The 21,282-nt window shown below is 40.1% G+C and overlaps 1 protein-coding gene across 4 annotated transcripts in view; it reads left to right on the top strand.

Annotated features, from left to right (window-relative positions):
- The window catches only part of Lrriq3 (leucine-rich repeats and IQ motif containing 3), a 100,884-nt gene that overhangs the window by 22,273 nt on the left and 57,329 nt on the right, over window positions 1-21,282 (top strand). For 3 of the 4 annotated variants that reach the window (XM_006502189.3, XM_006502190.4, NM_028938.2), the window contains exon 5: window positions 13,670-13,832. In XM_006502189.3, the coding sequence (XP_006502252.1) occupies window positions 13,670-13,832 (163 nt within the window). Of the gene's footprint in view, window positions 1-13,669; window positions 13,833-17,332; window positions 20,274-21,282 lie in introns of those variants that run through there. The other variant, XM_017319774.2, reaches the window with a different exon arrangement.

Here is a 21,282-nt window from a genome sequence, read left to right on the forward strand (position 1 = left end):
CATTAATAAATGAATATATCGTGAGATCGGGGACCAGAAAACTCTGCTGGAGAGTTTCTATGGGAGAGAGCACACAGAGGAGGCAATGCAGTAGAATGAGCAGCCACAGGAGAAGAGCGGCACTTCAGTCCCAGGATGTTAGTCCCTGGAAATGTCTCCAGCCATGAAGATATTTGCATTTCCCATGATTATTTTCTATTGAAAAGTCCCAATACCATACACTTCCCTAAAAGCCCATATGCACACTAAAGCTAGAATATTGTATGCTTACAAGTGGAAGTTTTCCTGGTTTGTGGGGTGAAGGGAAGTCTGTGTTTAATCTTAGCAAATGGGCAGAGACTTATACCCCACATGGATGTTAATCAATGTGCAGCCATGAGGAGAAATGGCTATGAAGAGAAGCACTGCAGTAAATCTGTCGTGTCTAAACAGTGCTCTTCTGTTTCACACGTTCTGAGTCCCATGCACCTTCAGGTTGTCTTTTCACACTTGTCATGGAATATCCCCCAAAGGCCTCTAATCCTTTCAGAAATGAATGACATTTGTAAAGTAAAACATAGGAACCAGATGTGCTTTGTGACAGTTGGGGATCCTGGCTCCTAAGCCATGTCAGGAGGCTCAGCATAAAATGGACGGTTCTTTCCATAATGACTTCATGTGCTAGTCTATCACACCGGGTTCTTCACTGCCTTCACTGAGCACTGTCCTTCTCTTTCTCCAGGAGAATTGTGATTATCAACTTTCCAATGAGTTCATGCAGCAGTCTAACCCTATAGAATACATAAGCACTCTCAGAATTCTGGTGTACACATCATCATCCACAGGGTCGTCAGGGAGCCTGCACATCTACTGAAGAACGCCGCATAATAGTTACTCAGTTTACCAGTGTGATAGGGCTCCTTGCTTAGAGATTTTATCTCATTAGATTTAGGAATATTTTACTTTAGTATTTTTTATTGGAGCATTTTCTGTTGTGTTTGCTGGCAATCATACCCCTTCACATTTGGTCTGAATGGGCTTTAAAGTGCCAATTCCTTTTCTGCACTCTGTCCTCATTTCTACATTTGCTGAATTCCAGCTGGGATTGCTTTTTTGAATCCTGTGCAATTTCATGCTATCCTATAGTTCACTTTGTAGCAATGGGTTGTTGTTTATTTTATTTTTTTCTAACTAGGCTTTTCTGTGTCTTGCTCTCATTGCTGAGAGTAATGCAATTATCCTCCATTTTCGGCTTATGCTTTATTTTGTATGGATCTGAATGGCATTGAATTTTTTTTTTGTTTTTTTTTGTTTTTTTTTTTTTAAATTTTGCCCATTTAAGAGAAAACTCATTTTACTGAACCTTAAGGAGAACCTTCATGCTTCCAGCCCTGAAACCATTCCCTTTGTTGTGTTGGACTGTCTAAAACCATGTCTGTCCTGCAGGGCCTTGTGACTTGGGTCTCGATGTCCCCTTTCTGCAGTGGACCTGCCTCAATATGGTGGCTCCCATCTTCTCTTTGGTTCTTTCCTTGGGTCCTTCCGCTGATCAATCCCCTGTACTCTGTCTCTTGCATTGAGTGTGTGCTCAGCAATTAAGGCCCTCAGAGAGTGTATTTCTGCATTCTTTCTCTTCATCATTTGTCTGAGTTCTTCCATCTGTCTCCTCTTATGTGTGCTCCAGAGTCCTACAGGTACCCCCTTTTTTTTAAAACCACCATATTCATATTTTATGTTTTCAGAAAATAACTTTTTATACTTAAACTATCTCATAGTTATGAGACTAACACTTAAGGAAACTGATATTTAAGCATAGCCAGAGTTTATAGGTTAATTCAAATAGCTGAGTTCAGGTGGTTGAGCATTTCTTGTGTATAAACCAGGTAAAAGAATCAGGTATAGTTTTAGAATGACACAGTTTTAGAAAATTAAAGGTTGCCTTATTTAGAAAAGACTATGCCATTATAGTCTGTACTTTGTGATCACAAGTTTCATCGACAGACAGGGCCATATGTAGAGAGCGTTTTAAATGCTAGGTTTTAGTTAATTAGATTTTAGTTGAGATCACCATTTTATTATTAATAAGTTTAAGAGACTTGCTCTGCATCCAAGTCAATATGATGAAATGTATTTATGCACATATAGTAATGTGTTAAGAAGACAGTATATTGTATTGATAGTAGGAGTAAATTAGGAGACCCTATAATCATTACTTAATAATTTTTGAAAGCTTGATACAACTTGATATGCTTCCAAAGAACAAATAATGTATTTGATCAATTATTTGCTTTACTCATTTATATATAATAAGGCTCCCTCAACTGTGACTGAGCAGAGGCATAAGTTTTATCTTGATTTTTTTCTGTTGAAGTTTATAGTCAAAGAAATTGAGATCCATGGCTCCAAACAATAATAATGACCCTGATTTCTTAACTGTTACTTCACATTCTATCTGCGTTCCAAAGCCATAGTCACTTATGATCCTCAAAGATCCAGCCATTATAGCTCTTCTCAATGACTGACAGGCAGCCGAGGATCAAATTCTCAGTCTGTGATGTGTTCCATCAATGTCCAGGGAAATTCCACTTTCTAAGTCCTCATGTGAGTTGGTAAAACCTCCCCAACACTCTATGGAAGGTCAACTGTTACAAGCAGCCATAATTTTATTTGCAAAGCACCATTTTCCCACTAACCTGAAGTGATCATGAAGAGACTATGGATAAAAGGTCCAGTGGGACAACTGGAGAGTCTTCCTGTCCTGTGTGAAGTAAGAAAAATAAGTTAGAGCCAATTTGAACCATGGGAACATGATGCATGTTCATACTATGTCATGGCAGGGAGGCCAACCAGCCTCCATAGGAGCTCATCGTAGCAGTACTCTAGCAGAAAGGCGTAGTAAAAGCTTGTGTCCCACAGATGGGAAACTTGGCTTCTGATACTCAAGGTGAAAGGGGGAGAGGGAATTGGCCTCTGCCAATCAGTTCTGCTAAAAAAATACATGGAAAAAAAAAAGACAAAATCATACTTAATGTGTTGTTTGCTTGATTGTATGTATAGAAAGAAGAAAACTGATATATTGAAGGTTAAGTATCTCTCTAAGAAAGGGAAACAGAAACTGCATTCAATATGAATATAAATAGAGGTAATGAAGATATAGGAAACTAAAGAAATGGAATGTAAATATACAATGAACAATAAGAAGTTGTATATAAAAATCAATATTATAGAATTGGTTCTTTTTAAAGAGCAATAAATTGATAATACTCCTATAAGAAAAACAAGGCACAGAGAGAGAAGAAATAAAAGATAGCCAGATACTAAAGGGGTTAGGACAGCAGACACAAAATACAATGAGCTCTTATAACATTGTAACTTCTTGACACTATCTTGTGAGAAATGTATGAGTTGCTTTAAAAAAGCCTCAATTTCCAAATTAATCAAAGAAGGCATAAAAGCACCAAATAGGATCAAAGACATTCAGTATGTATTAGAAATATTACAGAGGATGCATGACTAGATGACTTCAATAGTCATGTTATTTTTCAAAGCTTAGAGAGCAAAGGAATACAATGTTGCTTGTTGTTGTTTTGAATGGTCACAAAATTGCATGATAATACTATAGGAATGAGAACTGTAGGCCAGTCGGGCTAGAATACAGATGTGAAAACCTTGAAATAATAGAGCATTAGGTTCAGTTGTGCATAAAAGGTGAAACAACCTATAAGCAATATAAGTTCATCCCAGGAATACAAGCTTAGCTTAAGAGAAATATAGTAAAGGAGACACACCATTTCTGATCTGTCCATCGCAATATCAGCTGATCCCTGTGCAAACTGAACTTTTTGTGTCTATGGTTTAAAGGTCCCATCTTATCTTATTTCACACAGGCCAAGACTTTCCAGGTGATGCATATGACCTTTACACCCCTTCCTTAACACACATACTCTCTCTCTCTCTCTCTCTCTCTCTCTCTCTCTCTCTCTCTCTCTCTCTCCTCTCTCTCTCTCTCTCTCTCTCTCTCTCTCTCTCTCTCTCTCTGTCTCTCTCTCTCACTTTTAGATTGTGTATCTAAGTAGCATCAACCCAATCACATGAAGATTTGAAGAGCATTTTCCTTACGTAATGATAGTACACATCAGGAAGTTTGAAGCTCAAGAATAACTTTATCTTCTTCTAGCTATGAATTATGGGAAAGTGTATCCACAAAAAACAGCAAGCAGTCATCACTAGCTGGGAATCACTCCTGACAAAAGCCAACCAGAATATGGAGCATTCAGTCTTAAACAAGTACTGTATTCTGCCTTTAGAACAAGCTCAGAAATGAGTATTCCTTCAAGCTTGAAGCTAAGACCTTTAGTCTAGCCCAAAACACATAAGGTCTCACTAATGCAGTAGTTTCTAAGGTAGTAAGTACAGGAAGACCATCTCAGTGTCTCAGCAAAGTCACCTGATATAATTCAGCACCCCTTTGACGTTAAAGTTCAGTAAACTGAATTAAAAGTTGATTCTCTGTTCTGAGGATACAGCTCAGTTGGTATAGTGCTTGCCTGGCATACACAGAACCCTGGGCTTGATCACCAGCACCACATAAAAGCCAGGTATGGTGGTGATTGCCTGTAATCTAAGCACTTAAGTGGTGTGGAGAAGAAAATCAGGAATTTACAGCCAGCCCTGGTTACACAGTAGTTGAATGGTAACCAATATTACATGCCTCAATATAACAATAAAAACAAACACCACTCACAAACCAAAACCAACACAAAATACACCTCATAACAAAAATGATGTTTTTACTTCGGTATTAGGCAACAAATACATTCATTATCACTCAGAATTTAAATAATAAACTCATGTCCCCGAGGTCATCAATGCGTGGGAATGCCAATTCTAGTCACTTGTGTAGCACTAAGTCAGTGTACCTTGATGAGAGAAATAAATGTTCCCACAGAAGTAGAAATGTGCAAATAAAATATTTTTTTCCTGATGTCACAATGTTTGCTTGCAAGCCCAAAGCTGTAATCCAAAGTTAATGATACTTAGATATATAAGTAGTTAAAAATTGGAAAAAATTAAAATTAACACATTAATTGCACTCATTTTATGGTTTGTCTTTGAAGCACAAACATGTGAGATAGCATTTTCAACAGGCCCTGGAGAAATGCATTTCACATACAAAGTGAGGAAGAGAAATGCAGTCAGAGGCTGCCACTCAATAAATCTGATACCTGCGAGGAGACAGACAAAACAGCATATGATGTAAAGAAGTTCAGGTGGCAGTCTAACTAAAGACTGTTGACAACGTTATCTGAGGATCCTTGCATGCTGCTGTACAGTACAGTTACCCTGCACCAGGCAGAAATATGCTGTCAACCTGTCTTCCATGGGCTTGGTCATTGACATGGAAAAATCTTGGGGCAAACATGAACATTCCAAAGAAACAAAAGTTGGGATCTCAGCTTTGTATCTCTCAGTGGGCTCACAAGGTTGATCTGAGAAGCCTGTGGCATGGCTGTCATCTACTACATAGTCTATGTTAGGAAAGATAGGAATTGAGACTCACAACTATACGACCGACCAGTACCTACAGAGTAAACACAAGGATGAATTATTTTCATGATATAAAATGGATCATTGGAAAAATGAATCAATGTATGGTTCTAAAACAAATTATTAATCAAAATACTTTAGGATACAGACGTAAGCAAGGAATAGAATAGGATTCCAATAACCCTGGAGATAAGAGCAAAAACTTACATATAGGATTCTATCAGGTTCAAACCCAAACCCAAACCAAATACCCCACCACCAGCATACTCTTGTAGAGTAAAGGGAGTGGGCCATAGAAGGAGGAGGCAGAGTGCAGAATGGGAAAAGAAAGTGCTGCCAGTTACTCATCACACAGAGGATTAAGAGTACATAAAGAACTAAACAAACAATACGCATACATACATACAAAAATACACAGACACACACACAAGTAACAAACACACACAAATAACACACACACACACCAACCCTCAAATAATCAAGTGAATACATTGAGCAATGAATTGACCATATAATTCTCAAAATAAGTAAACATTACCAATGAGCACATGAAACGCAAATGTTCAAGTTTTTCACCCATCAGGGGACACAGATGAGAGCACCATGAGTTTTTATGTCAACCCAGTCAGCATGGCTGTTACAAAAAACAACAGATGTTATTAAGCACAGGTGGGCAAGAGGACTCTGGTATACTATAAGAAAAAGTGTCAATTATTTAGACACAACAGAAATGAGTAAGAGATTTACGCAGGTTCACAAGACTCAGGAGTACCCTTCCTAGAGATGCCCTGAGAGTCTTTCAGTCAGTCTGCCACATAGATGCCAGCACATGCACATTTATCATGTCATTAGTCAGAATAATAAAGTTATGGAGTTATTCAGAAGTCCACTGACAGATTAGTGGATGAAGAACATGGAATATACTCACAATCAACTTTTACTTAGTGGAAAAGAGTAAGACAAATTATATCATTTGTAAGACATGGTAGAATTTGAGGTCAACATGTTGAGAGAAATAAGAAATGAATATAAGTGTTTCTTTTCTTATGTAGAAATCATGTTTAAAACAATATAGCATGAGAGTAGAGTGATACTATTTGCAAGGTGAAAAGGGACAAGTGAAAGGGGAAAGCGAATGCATCCAACGCATATAACAGCACATGCAAACATAGAATAATGAGACCCAGCCTTTTGTGCATTCGGCATATATTGATAATAATTTAAACAATAGCATTCCAGGATGTAAACAAATTCAAATGTGGATTTTTTTCAATAATAAAATTTTTGGGAAAAATAACCCAATATGTTGGAACTGTAATCTGTCCCTACACTGTAGTAGGTTTCTCAAAAACTTCTCTTAACAGGAAAAAGACTCAGGTGAGAAGAACATACAGATAGTGATAGATGGTGTATACCTCAAATGTGTAATCTCATGACATGGGAGCTCGAGACAAAAATATTTAGGACTGCCCAAGCTATCTCTAAAACACAGTGAGAAGTGTAGACAGCATTGGAGAATGCATGCATCAGATAAAATCTGCCTCTTACCTTTTATTAGTATTAAGCAATTCTAAATACTTCATCTTGTATGTGTGTGTGCGTATAACTTAAATATGTATTTAAACTTCTTTTTCTGCTACCACTGAATAGATCATAGAAGATATTCATGAGTCAAAATTTTATGCCAGGGTGATGATATTTTACAAATACTTGTTTCATCTGCATGGGGCAGCATCCTACACCTCGATATTCAATTCAAATATAATTCAAAAATTTAACTACATCGACTGTATCTTATCTGTGGATTTGGAAGAACTTTAAAAGTGATGCATCAGGCCTAGGGGTGTGCAGCTCATCAGAGGAGGTACACTCTTCTGGTAACTTTATAATGCTGTGCACATTGAGCATATGCTATTGCATTGCATCATCATCATCAAAGCAAGAACATGCCTTGCCCATCCTATGTGCTGTATTTCTAACAAGGCCCTCCCTAGTGGTACAGTTAGTGTAGGACTTCCTTGCTTTTAGGACTATTAGAAAAATCCCCGTTCTCCACAAGTTAACCAGGCTGAGGCCTTCTATTGTAGTGACACCAAAAAGACAGACAAGTATTAGAGTTTCTGAAGACAGTGAGACTTTTTTCTTATGGTTTTAGATTATTCTATAGAACAGTTCTTACTATGCAGGTACAGACTGCTTTGGGGGGGGGACTGTCTAATGACCATTTCCCAGGGGTTGCCTAAGACCATTTTATGGATGAGGAACTGTAGTGAACTTGAGGAACTATCTTAAAGGGTCATAGCATCAGAAAGGTTGAGAACCACTGCTCTAGAAAGCATAAATTCAGGAAGAAGAATTGAATTTGCAAAAGACAGGTTATGTTACTTATGACTTAGCTTTCAGGAAAATTGATAAGAATATCCATCCCCCAAAGTCTTGCTTCCACTGGAGATAAAAATGTTCACTAATACAGGTTTCATGCTTATCTGTAAAATGTAAACCCAATTCAGGTTAGGGTAGGTCATATTATCACCTCAGGCAGGCTGGTTTGGCGTCTTCAGTGAGAACTGTGCACTGCTAGACTACACCTGGAATGTCCTCCAGGGGTTCATATGTTGAGGCTTTGCCTTCAGCTGACAGTAGATGGTAGAAGCTGAAGAGGAGGAGCTGAGCGAAGGGAGCCCATCATCGGCAGGGGGAGGTGGTGGAGGTGTTGGTGGTGGTATTCTTATGATGGGATATGTTGTGTGCTGTTCTTTGGAGAGCTCTAAGCTACTGTCTGTTCATAGCAGAGAGGTACCACTGACAGAGCAATGAAAGAGTCCTCTGAAGTCTGGCATCATAGTGCATTTGTTGGGGTTACTTATAGAAGTATGGGTGCAGGAGAATGGGACACTCAAAAGCATATACACCACAGAACAGCCCACCCCAGCATGGGGGACATCTCATGAAAGCCATGGGCCTGGAGCTCTGGTATGGAACCAGAGGTACAACCACTTTCATTCACCCCAGAGATGTGTCTTATTCAGCTATTCTTTAGTGCTTGTGGATCCTCCATGCAGTACCTGGTAAATCTTAACCTTCTCAACTTCCTATTTATGGAGTTCTATGAACTTCTGGAAAGTTGGCTTGTGCATGAAGATTCCCTGCAGGAATGAATGTCTCAATTTAGAGGAAACAGTCAGAAAACAAGAGCTGGGAGGACGTAAATTCTTTCTTGTACTTTGCTTACCACCCACCAAGGTGAGCAACCTGGTCCCAACATGCTGCCCCGCCATGATGCTCAGCCTCAAGTCAACATTGGCAACAATGCCCCCTGGTGAAGGGCTGAAACCTTTGGCATTGTGAGCTAGAAGCAGTATGTCTTCTAAGTGGGTTTTCTTGGTGAGTCCCACTTCAGGTGCTCTGCCCACCCTATGCATGCATTATCCTCTTCATCTTATATCATTCCTTAGCATCCTATTGTGCCTCTATCTATATTGCAGCATCTGCTTAGTAAACTGAAAGTTTATTATCTCAAGCACTGGTTATAGTGTCAGCGATCTGATTAGATTAACATGTCTGTGTACACATGCGTTTGTTCCCTTGATTTGTAGAAAATGTAATTGCTCAACCTTGATATAAATGATAAAATGGAGATAAGAGATCACCCCTGACACGGACATGACACCACTGCCACACCTATGGGGTATCATTGTTTTGCTGCTTTCTGTTGTGTGTTGCTGTCCTCTGAGATGAACCTGAGAATTGCTTTAAGCCATGAAGTATAGAATATAGTTTATTTAGGACATGGGGGAAGTTAAGAGGGTAGTAGAGGCAGAGAAAGGCAGAAAGGAGAGGGAAGAAAGGAATGGCGCGAGAGGGAGAGCAAGGGAGCAAGAGGCAAGAGAGAGGCAAGAGTAAGAGAGTAAGAGAGAGGAGGGGGCAAGCAGCCCCTTTTATAGTGAGCCAGGCTTACCTGGCTGTTTTCAAGTTAACTGAGGAGAAGCATACCTGGCTGTTGCTAGGTAATTGTGGGTAGTCCAGACAGAATACCAGCAATTTGTATTTTGGCAGAAAATTAATCAATTTACCTTTCCTCAACTGTAATGTTTAAAAGTATAAGAGGCCTTATGCTAAGTATAACTGCAAAGATTTCTTCTGCATTAAATACAGTACCTTAGAAATTAAAAGTATGTGTCCTACCAAGTGAACAGCTGTTGGTATTACTCTGAGGAATTTAGACCCAGGTCAGGAAGACATAGATAGAATATTATTGATCCATTAAGTTTAAGGCCCCATTGCTTAGATGAAAAAAAAGAAAAAGGCTTCATTGGGAATAATGAGTGAATAAATAGTAACTGACTATGAAACCAAGTCTTTTCTCATTAATACCCAGTGTAGTGAACACCCTAAGTGACATATCAGTAATTTGTAAATGACATGGCAGATTGAAGTGGCAATATTACAATTAATAGGAAGTATAAGTCACTTTGATTTAAGATCATTCTCATTAAAGATTTATCCTAAATGCAATAGTACTATACATTAAAAATATGTAAGCATCTTATTGGAGATGTTTGACTTTCACCTCATGTGGTGTGGCACTGGTTGCTGGCTTGGCACACAGTAGCCATTATGTTGAAGCATGTTCCTTCTTCCCTAGTTTTTTGGGGAGCCTTTATCATAACACTTATCTCAGTGCAGATACATCCTTGATCCACTCTAGTAACATGTTGTTACTTTACTTTTTTGATAATGGAATTTTTTTTTCACATTTCGCCTTACTAAACTATTTAAAAAGCACTCTCCTTATAACTACAGATACCAACTCCCCTAGAAATGCTATTGTTACTTGGCTCTTTGCTGAGTTGGCTGTGTTGCCTGCTCCTTTTCAGAATGTCCTTTTCTTACTTGTCAGGACATTTTAAAGTGTACTCTGTAACATGTTAAGGTGCTACGCCACATACAGGATTTATTTACTGAATGTCTTTTGTTGTTGTTGCTGTTTAGACTGCCTTAGCTAGTGTATAGTTCCCCTGAACCATGAAGCACTTTATGGGAAACCTTTGAACCTTTGCCTCAAGAAGGGGCATGAGGTGAAAGGACATCTTTCTCACAAAGCAGGTCCCTGAGCGCTGCCTGCCACCTCAGCTGGCATGGCAGCACCAGCCTATGTGTCTCCGAGGAGTGGCAGTCAGTGTTTTCTTGTTCTGCATCTCATGCTCCTGAGATGGATTTAGCCAATATAGCCTTTCTTTCTTGGTGTGAAGCCCTGATGTGGATCCTGGTAGAAGAGGCAGCCAGTGTTGGAGGTCTTTGCCACTCAGTTGGACTTGTCTCCCATGGAACTGCTTTGGGAACAGTACAGGTGGTGGCTTTACTAGTACTTGTCCTTACATTACAGACTTGGATTTTCTTAAGTAAATGCCCTCTTCTTTTGACTTGTGCACCTTGAGAATTCTTGGAGCTCATTGCCTTTTAATTTTCACTAGTTACAGGGTTTCTCTCTGACCAGTATATCTTTGTTCCAGAAGTTGACTAACCATCATGGCCTCTGCTCAGAGCTGTAGAATGATTTTCAAACTTAGTGGCTTGCCTTTGGTGATTCAACAGGCCAAGGGTGGCATTGTCTCAGGAAGTATCTGCCTGGTGTCTTGCCCTGACTTATTTCTCTGGACAGAATTCTGTTCTCAGTCTCTCACTATGATTTCCTCAGGCTTATTAATATACTTATTTGTTTGTCTTTATTTAGGTAACATAGGCTTCATGAGATGCAAATATTTCTCTTCTCACAAAATATATTGGGGCTCATACAAAACCATACCTGTTTGATAAATATCCATGCTTTTTTTTTTTTTTTAAACGTGTGACAACTGGCTGATCATGAGAGATTACATCACACGTTTCTCTCCTGGATAAACATGTTCATTTAGCTTCATTTGAAGATGGAGCCCCAGGAAAGAATGCAGCTGCTTAGCATGCTCAAGTGCTTACTGTGTTCTGCTTGGTTTCATATACTCCTTTCACCATGGGCTGGAGAGATGTGGAAGATGGAGCAGCTTTGGAAAGCAGAACTGTCCCTCTAGAGAGGTCAACTGCTAACCTGAGCTATTAAACGTGTTATTGTATCTTTTTGTTTGTTTAATCTGATTTGTTTTTTATATTTATTTTTATCCCCTTTACATCCCTATGGCTCCCCACCCCCACTTTGGTACCACTCTACCCTGGGGCATCTAGTCCTGGTTAGGCACATTCTTTCCCTTTGAGGCCCAACCAGGCAGTCTAGGAAGGGGATCCAACGGACCCACATGAAGTTCAAGCTGCACACTTGCAACAACTGTGTAGGGGGTTTAGTTCCAGCTCCTGCATGCTCACTGGTTGTTGGGTTCTCCTCAGTGAGACCACATGGTCCCAGTTTAGTTGACTTTGTGGGTCTTCTTATACCTAAAAAATTGGTAGACTAAAACATCAAGAGTGGAGTATTAAATGGAGCACATTTATGACGTAGGAATGCTGCATTATTTGGACTGTTTTGTTTCTGGCATTACTAAGGATAAATTTCCCAGTTGATTTATCATCTTAACAAATGATTTTATTTTATTTTATTTTATTTTTTGTCACATGGGATGGGTGTTGTTGGTGTCTAGCAACTCATTTGTATGAGATTGGCTTGGTTTATGTCTATCTGTTTCCTAAGGCTATTAACTACATGGTGCCTGCTGCATTTTGTCTAATTCCTTTCACTCCCCCATTCATACAGCAGCAGCCTTTTCGTGCAGTCACATGCTGCTGTCCTGAGAGACACAGCATCATCAATGTGCTCCTTCCCTTTGCTGGTGCTGCTGGCATTTCTTTCGCTAATACTGAACACTTTCCTTTGTAATCAAAGGCCAAATTGCCCCGTGAATTCCTTTTAATTTTAAAATGGACCAAATGAGAACTCCAGCACAATGTTGACTAGCTAGGAGAGACAGGGCAACTCTTCCATGCCTTCTGTGTTTTGAGGAAAAAATATTCAGTATCTTTCCATTGATAGGATGTTAGTTTGCAGATTGCAACTGTGAGACAATATTTCATTAAACACAGTATAGGAGTAAAAGATAAACATGATTTGTCCCTTTGCTTGCCAATTAGTGTGGCCATCAGAAATGTCAGTGTTCTTTTGTGGCCTGTGTTCTGTAGATATCACTGTTCTAAACTTCCTCTGTATTTACAAAGTGTAACAGAAACTCTGAGGCCCAGCAACTACCATGCTGAAGTGCATGGAGGGAGGAGTCACCACCTGTAGTAGCACTGGATTAATATTTAAATGATCCTCATGGTGGCACATTCCTTGCTACCTGTCCCATTGTTTTGGGTTCCTTAGAGAAAGACCTTTATGCTTTGATATGCCTAAAACAGCCCAATGGCTATGCCACTTCCTAACCTTCACATGGCTAATTCACCTTCCCCAGATATTCCCAAGTTATTACTTACTACATTCTATATTCCATCTTTGCTGCCCTGGACCCAGTTGGACAGCCCTCTTGGGCTGCGATGCTCTGGCTCCTACACGGTATCTATGCTTTCTGTCCCATACCTCCTCCGGCATGGTGTCTTTTCTCTCTTTGTCCTGGCATGGCCAATCTCCTCCTTCTTTCTTTGTCTCTCTCCAGGGAATCCTAAAAGTCCCACCTCTGTCTACCCTGTCCAGCCACTGTATTTACTGGCGACTGTATTTACCAATCAGAACCAAACAGGGACAGGGTCCCTCAGTGTCTTACATCCAAATATGCAGATTCTCCTGAAAACAATTTTGCCAACACAAATTAACATAATATAAGCAGACATAGCCTCCCACCACTGGCTACCCAGTGCTAACCCACCACTGGCTGCCCGGTGCTAACCCAAACCTGGCAGTCCCTCCACTGGCATCAACAGCCCAGAGTGGGGTGTCAGGAGGGGCTATTTTTAGGCTGTCATTCATTTATTCCTCAGTTTGTTCACCATGGAATGGATATCTGAATGTTGATGGCGTATTCTCAGTTCTTGAATGACAATCAGCTAAACCAAATGGTACACTGGACTCTCACTGTGATACAGTTAATTTATAAGTAGTTTTCACCTTTTCAATATGAAAAACAAAACAATTAATAGTTGTTTTCTTATTCCTTATATTTAGCCCCTATTTTAAACATAAAAAGCATTACCACGGCAAAATGATTAGGGTGCTTGAAACAAAATTGATCTGCATAGGCAGAAGTGATGAAGACAAATACTTGGAGGATTTCTTCTTTATCAAGCCTGAATGCAACATAAAAGGGAAGGTTGCACACTGGAAACAAGTAAGTATAATTAGTTATTTTGACATACCATTTACAACAGAAGGGTTGTAATTTATGTAATATTAATACAATATCTTCAGTCTCACTAAATAATTCTCATTATGTCACTAAGATCCTGCTTTAGAATCTGTGGATATCAGAGAATAGCACTCTATGGTGCTTTAGCACCGTGCTCACTCTGTAATAGTTGCAGTGCCAACCTATGTGTCCTCTTGTTTAATTACAGTGAGTAGTAAGAGTCTCATAAAACATCCTAGCTGTGAAATGTAAAGACATTTTATATATAAGTTATTAACGATTAGTAATTTTAATTTTATGTACAGTGTAACATTTATCCAAACTCTTTTGATAATCCAGAAATTGTTTTGAGAAAAGAAACAGTGAAGAGAAAGAACCTAACTTGGTTTTGGCTGAGCCCCTAATGTGCCAGGCACTGCATGGCTGTCTTGACGGTGGTCACAGAGTGGGTGCTTTAGGCCTGGCTTTGGACCAGGTGCCCTGACGAATGACTTCTGCATCTGTTACTCTTATGGTTTTCTTTGGTTGGATGTGAGGTTATGAGAGTGGTAAAGGCTCACCAGTGTATTAAAATGCACAGTGCTAACCTTGCGGTGAGCTCCAACACCGTGCGCTTGTGATCAACTGCACACATAGACTTCTTGAGAATAGCCTGAGCTGCTTGATCATAACGGGAAGAGTGTGTCATTGCTGTGATCTCCATGTTCACATGCTACATAGAGCATGTAGCCATCATTCCAGTCCTCAAAGCACATTCCGCTACCTGGAATAAAATGATTTTCTTTAAAAGACAAATGTTCTCTACCCTAACCGTGTTTCTCCTGAAAAATCAGTGTCACTTCTCTGAATTCTGTCTGTTAATGACTTTTTGCTAAAATATAAAGAATGCTTTAAATTCTTTCATATTTTAATAATTTTGCTAGCCATTACTCATAAGGCCCATTCTTTCCTAGTAAATAAATGTGTACATTGTCTCATGCTTTGCCATTGTTTATAGTCTCTGTTCACAGTCCATCATACAAGCTCATCTCAGTTTCTTAAAATACTGGTAATTACTTTTGTTAGTTTCAGTTATATGGAATTATTTGTTCTATTTAGAATTGTCCTTCAATCTCTTTGTGGCTAAAATGGCGATTTGACATAAGATTTTATACTTTATTGTATCACTTTCCTATCCAGTTAGTTTGTTATGCCTTGGAACTTGGCTTATTACAAATTCAGTGATGAAAGTTGTTTCAGAGTGAAACTGAGAAGCCAGGATCTAAGCAATAAGAAATGAGAACATAGGTTAGGAACTGAGAAGAGGAGTGAGGCTGTCAAATGCAGGTTCCAGGGAATTCACTTTGTAAATGCCATAAAAAAAAAGCCGGGTGGGTTAAGCAGAGTGCAATTCAGGATTTAGTAACTCAATGAAGCAGCAGGTGTCTAAATTTGGTCCTCTTTAGGTTGAAAAATTTCTGACCAGAATGATTTAAAATTGTTCCTGTTTTTGGTACCCCAAAGAGTGGAACAGGACAGAAGAGGGCATGTATATTACATTCTGGAAGGAAATGTAAAGTAAGCATCTAGGGTTTGTGCGAAGACAGTGTGTGACACACAGACCTGGAACTCAGAAGTCAGAGGAAAGCCTAAGGGTCTGGGTCTGATGCAGGGGTGAGGGTGGGAAGAGCTCTCCCCATACTTCCCCTGACCTACCTGCACCCACTGCTGAGGATGTGGCTGTGGTTGCTCATGGGGCAACACAAAGCAGGTTTACAATGATGCAGTTAGATCTAGGTTGAAGGAGACTCTTACCATTCTGATTTAATTGGGGGGAGATTTGAATAATAATATTAGGGAATTTGGGGGGAACATGTAAGACTATTTTAAAATACTCTTTGGCACAGCCAATTTTGTTTTTTCTCAGAGGTTACTGAGAAAATTTGTTCACAAGATGTACTAGTTAACACAGCAGTTCCCCACTGAGGGGTTGACCTTGTAAAATAACAGTAAGGTAAGTAAACTCCATTCTTAGAGAATCACACCATGATTTGCAGACATGGTCTCTTGATTTTTTTTTTTTAAAGTAGGCATTTCAGAGGTAATATGATAGAAAAGAAAAGTATATCCATTGGGTGAGAGTGGTCAGATTCAGCAGAGGTGGGGGCAACATTCTCACTCCTATTTTTCATGGGCACCCTTCTTGCCTCAAAGCATCAACTTCTATTTATTTATTTATTTACTTATTTATTTATTAGGTATTTTCTTCATTTACATTTCCAATGCTATCCCAAAAGTCCCCCATACCCTCCCCCACCCCACTCCAACTTCTTTAAGATGATCCAGGGTCTGTTAAGTCTGTTAGTCACTGCTGAGTGGTCACATGATGGCAAGAAGCTTCCTGCTGAGCCCTCATGGAGAAAAACAAAACACACACACAAGCAGAACCCTTAGATCTGAGAGCTGTTTTTCTCTCTTGCTGAGCATCCTGGTCATGTGATCCATCTCAGGATTCGAAGCATAGCCTCAATCCACCAACCATGAAAAGTGGAATACCCATGGCTCCAGCCCCATAGGTAGCAGAGGATGGCTTTGTGGGACACCAATGAGAGGAGAGGCCCTTGTTCTTGTGAAGGCTCGATGCCCCAGTGTAGAGAAGTTGGAGGTGGGTGGATTAGTGATCAGGGGAAGAGGGGATGGGTTGTGGGGTTTAGGAGGGGAAATGAGGAAAGGGGATAAAATTTGCGATGTAAATAAAGAAAACATCTAATAAAAATAAATAAAAAAAGAAAAGTGGAATACTCATCACTTTGTCTTCATTTTCTCTAGTTCTGAAACCAGAAGGGTGATCTGCAAATAATGTAAAACTGCACCTGCCCTACTTTATTATCCCTGAGTGACGCACAGGGCTCACCTGAGTGACGCACATGGCTCACCGTGCTTATAAATGCTCACTTGCTATCTGGATATTTTCTTGGTGACATGTAGTTTTCTTTTTACTATTATAGTAACTAACATTTGTTCCATGGCCTGTGGAGACAGAGAGGAGTCCCCATTCTCAGAAGTACCATACTACAAACATGATGGTAAATCATTGGAGTTTTAGGACATGCACATCCTACTGAAGATATCTGAGGGTTCAGTTCTTATTTCATTTGGTGCCCACTGATTTCATCCTGACTTCTCCTTCTCAAAGTCCCACAATGCAAATGTTTACATAGCAGTATCCTGTATCTCTCTTGTACATTTTCCTTTTCATCTAGCACAGCTAATTCAGAAGACTTGTCTAAGTATAATCAACTCTGTTTGTTCTGGCATTTGCTAGAAGTTCTCTGTTGTAGGTCTGCCACCCCCACCCCAGGCTTAGTTCTGCCATTTCTGATTGCTTGTTTAATGGTTTGTGTTTCGCATGCATATAGTGAATTATCTGTTTTGTCTTATTCTCTGCATTGTTACATCTCACTAAATTAAGATAATGATTTTATCTTTAAATATATTTGCAGATTTTGTTCCCATTGAGATCCGTGTCTAGAGAACGTTTGCTGTGTGGAAGCTCCCGAGGACATGTTGCACATGTGGTGTGCTGTTCTTTTTTCCATGCTCAGAATAGTGTTAGTAGTAAGTGAGCATTTCACTTAGATGGAATCTAGAATGGAATTTAGACGGATGGTTGAAAGCTTCATCTCTGTGTGAGTTACTATCTTTGACCAACAGTGTCTGTGATGTGTAAAATGAAGCGGTCTATTCAGGGGGTTGAATGACTATACCGAGGGCACATACTTTATACCTCTGTTTCTTCAGGCTGGAGAGTCTAGCCCTAATGTTAAAGTGAAGAAGCAGCTGATTCAGTATCTCCAGCATGGGATATAGAGACAGTGTCCTTAGGTCCATTGTGGCAAGTACAGGTGGCTCTAAGTAGCACCAGTAGCCATGGTCTTAGAACTGTCAGAGTAAATGTGGTATGTACCCTGATGTGTGAGGGACCACACTTCTGATTGATAAAATACGAGTCCTTTCCCAGGGCCAATAAGATGAGCAAACACTTCTAGGTTTGCTGTGTGCTCTGAGGAGTTGCTCACTATGGACCTGTGAGTTTGAAACACAAAGGGGACCCTCACTTTGAATAAAATGATTACGGTTGATGCTTGGGCTTGCATATGTGACCTGTTTTCACTGCGCTTCAGTAACTCTCTCATATCTGGCCATGTCCTATTCAAAAGCATGGTTAGAAGCAGAAAGGGGGTTGATTTCAGAACCCATGGATTATGGAGGGAATGTTTGCTAGGTCTTTCTAGTCATGTATGAGTAATATCTGAACACATGGCAGTGATACCCTCATCATGGAGTCATTACACATGTAGGAGACCTTGAGCCTGGAAGATTCAATGTAGCAAGTAGTTTGTGGCTTGTTGGTTTGGTGACCAGACTCCTTTATCTTCATTCAACAGGGGAGACTATCTCAAGAGACTATCTTGAGGCTATGTAGGTTCCAAATTCTCAAACTGTGGACCATGCCCCTTTTCTGAACACAGACAGGAGGCATGAGATATTAGCCAGTAGTGAAAAGATCCTGAATAGAATGGTATGTAATGACACAAAGTAATGCAGAATTAAGCGCACAGTGTGTCTGTGGTGTCTCAGGTGCCTCCTGCCTTTTCCTTTGGCAGGCTTCGCTGCAGCCTCAGTTCTGAGCACAACATAAGTTTTGTACTGTACAAGCCACTGACTGCGTGAGGGGTGCCGAGGAATGCTGCTTGAGGTTCCTTTGTTCAGAGTCCAGCCTATCATGTCGTATGATTGTCAGTGTGCCAGGAAAGTTTCCAGTCCTTTTAGAATACAGAACATAAATACATTTACTATTTTCTGTCCTCAATCTTCCAATCCTTAGCACATATCAAATCAGTATTTTTGGAGTGACTGCCATTAGATTATTTGATAAGAAAAATGCTATGTGAGTTACCCACTTGAGTTTCAAAAACACATTGTTAATTAAATTTACTTAGAATTAAAACAGTTTCTAACACAGACTGAAATGACCATAAGTAGGGAGATGTCTGGTGTTATCTAGTGTTTTTGTGTGAAGCAGCACCCTTAGGATTGGTGACTATGAAATCAAAATATCAATCAACTCTGGAAACCTTTCCAAGCCCTGCAGAATCTAATATTCAGCCAAGATTTAATTCTTTGTCTAAAAATAAACAAGCACATCCACCTCATTAATATATAAATTTTACATGGAACAGGCTCTGACGGGAAGCTAGCATATGCCATCCAAGCTCTTGAATGTGCCCAAACTCTGTCTTCAGAAGTTGGGAGAGTTTACCAAGGAAGAAAGGGATAAGGAAGGGTTGGAATGAGGTTAAAACCTAACTGTTGCCAGTTTTCTTTTAGCTGCTATCAATGGCTAATTCTTACTGAGCTTTAAGGTTTAGGTCTGGGTTTATCTATGGCCATAGTCCTGGAGTAGGGGGCAGGGCAGGTTGTGGGAGGGGCACAAGCATGGTGAAGAAGATCCTGGGTGTGTGTGTGTGTGTGTGTGTGTGTGTGTGTGTGTGCATGCATATGTGTATGTATTACTTTTGACTGGCTTTGTTTTATTGTGGATGACTAGAGACGAGATCTTTTCCCAGGCTTGCCCCAGACTTGTTACATGGCCAAGGCTGATCTTAAATGTCAGATCCTCCTGCCTTCACTTCTGTAGTTCTGGGATTGCAGACAAACACCACTAGGCTCAGTCCATTCGGTGATTGGAATTGAACACCACATTCCACACATGCAGGATGAGCTCTCTGACCCCTGAGCTATGTCCCCATCATGTAGGAAGGTCATATTACTGCCATTCCTGTTTCCCTCATATTAGAGTTAAGAGTTTTAGGATTGACATTTGACCTTTGCCCCTAAAGATCCGTTGTCTATTCACGGAGACTGCGCTCTCTTCTTCATGACATACAAGGCCTCAGTGTGCCGTCCTTCTCCTCCACTTCTTTCCATTGTGCTCCCATCTACTGTCTAGATGGTGATCGCCAAACATGCTCTCTACTAAACACACACACAATGCTTCTTCCCCTTAAATCAAGTTCTGAGCTACAGAGCCATCACCACCCCATCCTTTCCTTCTATGTGTCTGCTTCTGTGAGAACGCCCAGGTTACACCTCCTTCCCTGCTTCCCTCCATCCTTCAGCTTTCACTCATCCCCCGACGTGATCCCCAGAAAGACTCACCCTCTTTAGTAAGCTTCTTTTACTGTGAAAAGGAACACGTGTGTCTGCTTAAAAAATATATTGTTTACATTTCTACCCCTTGTTTGTCTTTTATAATCATTTAAACCCTATCTCCTTCAAAGACACCTTTGAAATTAATGTCTTTATGTTTTTAAGCTACAGTATATCAGGTTTTATGACACAGTTCTTTTGTTCACCCAGTTACCTAGTATAAAATTTTTATTTTTAAAATTCCTTTGTAAATTTTAAAAAACTTATTTATTAGATTTTTCTTCATTTACATTTCAAATGCTATTCCAAAAGTCCCCTATACCCTCCCCACCCCCACTCCCCTACCCACCTACTCCCACTTCTTGGCCCTGGCATTCCCCTATACTGGGGCATATAATGTTTGCTAGACCAAGGGGCCTCTCTTCCCAATGATGGCTGACTAGGCCATCTTCTGCTACACATGCAGCTAGAGACATGAGCTCTGGGGGGTACTGGTTAGTTCATATTGTTGTTCCACCTATAGGGGTGCAGACCCCTTCAGCTCCTTGGGTGCTTTCTCTAGCTGCTACATTGGGGGCCCTGTGTTCCATCCTATAGATGACTGTGAACATCCACTTCTGTATTTGCCAGGCACTGGCAAAGCCTCACACTAGACAGCTATATCAGGGTCCTTTCAGCAAAATCTTGCTGGCGTATGCAATAGTATCTGCGTTTGGTGGCTGATTATGGGATGGACCCCCAGGTGGGGCAGTCTCTAGATGGTCCATCCTTTTGTCTTAGCTCCAAACATTGTCTCTTAGTTCCCGCCTCCCCTTCCTTTCTCTGGGTACCACCGGTTATTCTACCTCAAATTTCTCCCATTACCCCACTTTCAAACCGAATCTCTCTGAATATATTTGATTTTATTTGTTATGTGTGTGTATACAAATATATTTAAATAGAACCTACTGAGTCTATTAAAAATCTGTTACATGTAAAAGAAGCATAATCCAAGCTGTATTCATATAGTTTTGATATATACCTCATGGCCCAGAGGCATTGTGAATTTCTAAAAATTAATCCCGAATGCAACTGTGAGAGTAAGTATCCTACAACAGATGCTTTGGTAGATAGTTTTCATATCAAATTCCTTTGCGCCATGATTAGGAATAAGAAATAAGAAATGCGTTATCGGAGCAGTGATCTGGCTCAGTTTGCCACGGTCACCCCCTGGAAACATTGCAGGTCAGTGCTTTCTGAA

Source organism: Mus musculus, chromosome 3 (assembly GCF_000001635.26).
Source record: "Mus musculus strain C57BL/6J chromosome 3, GRCm38.p6 C57BL/6J".
In the NCBI taxonomy this organism is placed as follows: domain Eukaryota; kingdom Metazoa; phylum Chordata; class Mammalia; order Rodentia; family Muridae; genus Mus; species Mus musculus.